Source organism: Sceloporus undulatus, chromosome 4, assembly GCF_019175285.1.
Source record: "Sceloporus undulatus isolate JIND9_A2432 ecotype Alabama chromosome 4, SceUnd_v1.1, whole genome shotgun sequence".
Classification (NCBI taxonomy): domain Eukaryota; kingdom Metazoa; phylum Chordata; class Lepidosauria; order Squamata; family Phrynosomatidae; genus Sceloporus; species Sceloporus undulatus.
In genome coordinates, this window is record NC_056525.1 from 182,093,421 (window position 1) to 182,094,389 (window position 969).

At 49.6% G+C, this 969-nt stretch overlaps 1 protein-coding gene across 1 annotated transcript in view; it reads left to right on the forward strand.

Annotated features, from left to right (window-relative positions):
- Positions 1 to 284: 284 nt before the first annotated feature.
- The window catches only part of FBXO15 (F-box protein 15), a 14,038-nt gene continuing 13,353 nt past the window's right edge, over positions 285 to 969 (forward strand). The window contains exon 1 of the mRNA XM_042465875.1: positions 285 to 481. Within this exon, the coding sequence (XP_042321809.1) occupies positions 417 to 481 (65 nt within the window). The 5' untranslated portion in view covers positions 285 to 416. The remainder of the gene's footprint in view (positions 482 to 969) is intronic.

The window sequence follows — 969 nt, forward strand, 5'->3', positions numbered from 1 at the left end:
CAGAAATAATCCAGTTTGAGATTGCTTTAACTGCCCTGACTCAGTGCTGTATTCAGGGAACTGTAGTTTATTGTGGCACTAGAGCTCTCCCTGACAGTAGAGAAAGCTAAAGGGGATGTCTGACAACACTACAGTTTCCAGATTTTCCTAACATTGAGCCAGGGCAGCTAAAGCGGTGTCAAACTGGATTATTTCTGCAGTGGGTTTTGCACCTATATAATAAGGCTAACTCTCCCAGGGCCCGCCCTTTGCCCTTCAGCAAAGGGATAAAAAGGAAAGGGCGGGAACAGAGCTGCTGCCCCAGAGAGAGGCGCCTGAGGGAAGGACTGGCGTTGTTCTTCTTCTCCTCTCTCTCCTCCTCAGGCTTTCTTCAGATAGCTAGGCCTGGAAGCCATTGCTCAGGGACAGCGGTCGCCATGGCGACGGGACGGGGCTGGATCCTGAAGCAGCACAGCCTGGGGGCCTCGCAACGTTTGGAGAGGTGTGACTCCGGATCCTGCTGCTGTTGACCCTGCTGGGAAATGAGGCCCCAAACACACTGCAGAAACAATCCAGTTTGAGACCACTTTTTGGTTCCAAACTCACTGCAGAAACAGTTTGAGATCTCTTTTTGGTTCCAAACACACACACACTGCAGAAATAATCCAGTTAGAGATCGCTTTAACTGCCCTGGTTCAGTGCTAGGGAGCTGTAGTTTTCTTATGACACCAGAGAGCTCTCTCTGATAGAGGAGGCAAAATGTCTCACAAAAACTACAGTCCCCAGAATTTCCTAGCATTGAGCCAAGGCTGTTAAAAGCTCAAACTGGATTGTTTTTGTAGTGTGTTTTGGACCTTCAACTGCCATGGCTCAAGGCTGTGGCATTCTGGGAGCCAGTGCAGTTGAAGGGGTCTCAAACTGGATTGTTTTTGTAGTGTGTTTTGGACCTTCAACTGCCATGGCTCAAGGCTGTGGCATTCTGGGAGCCAG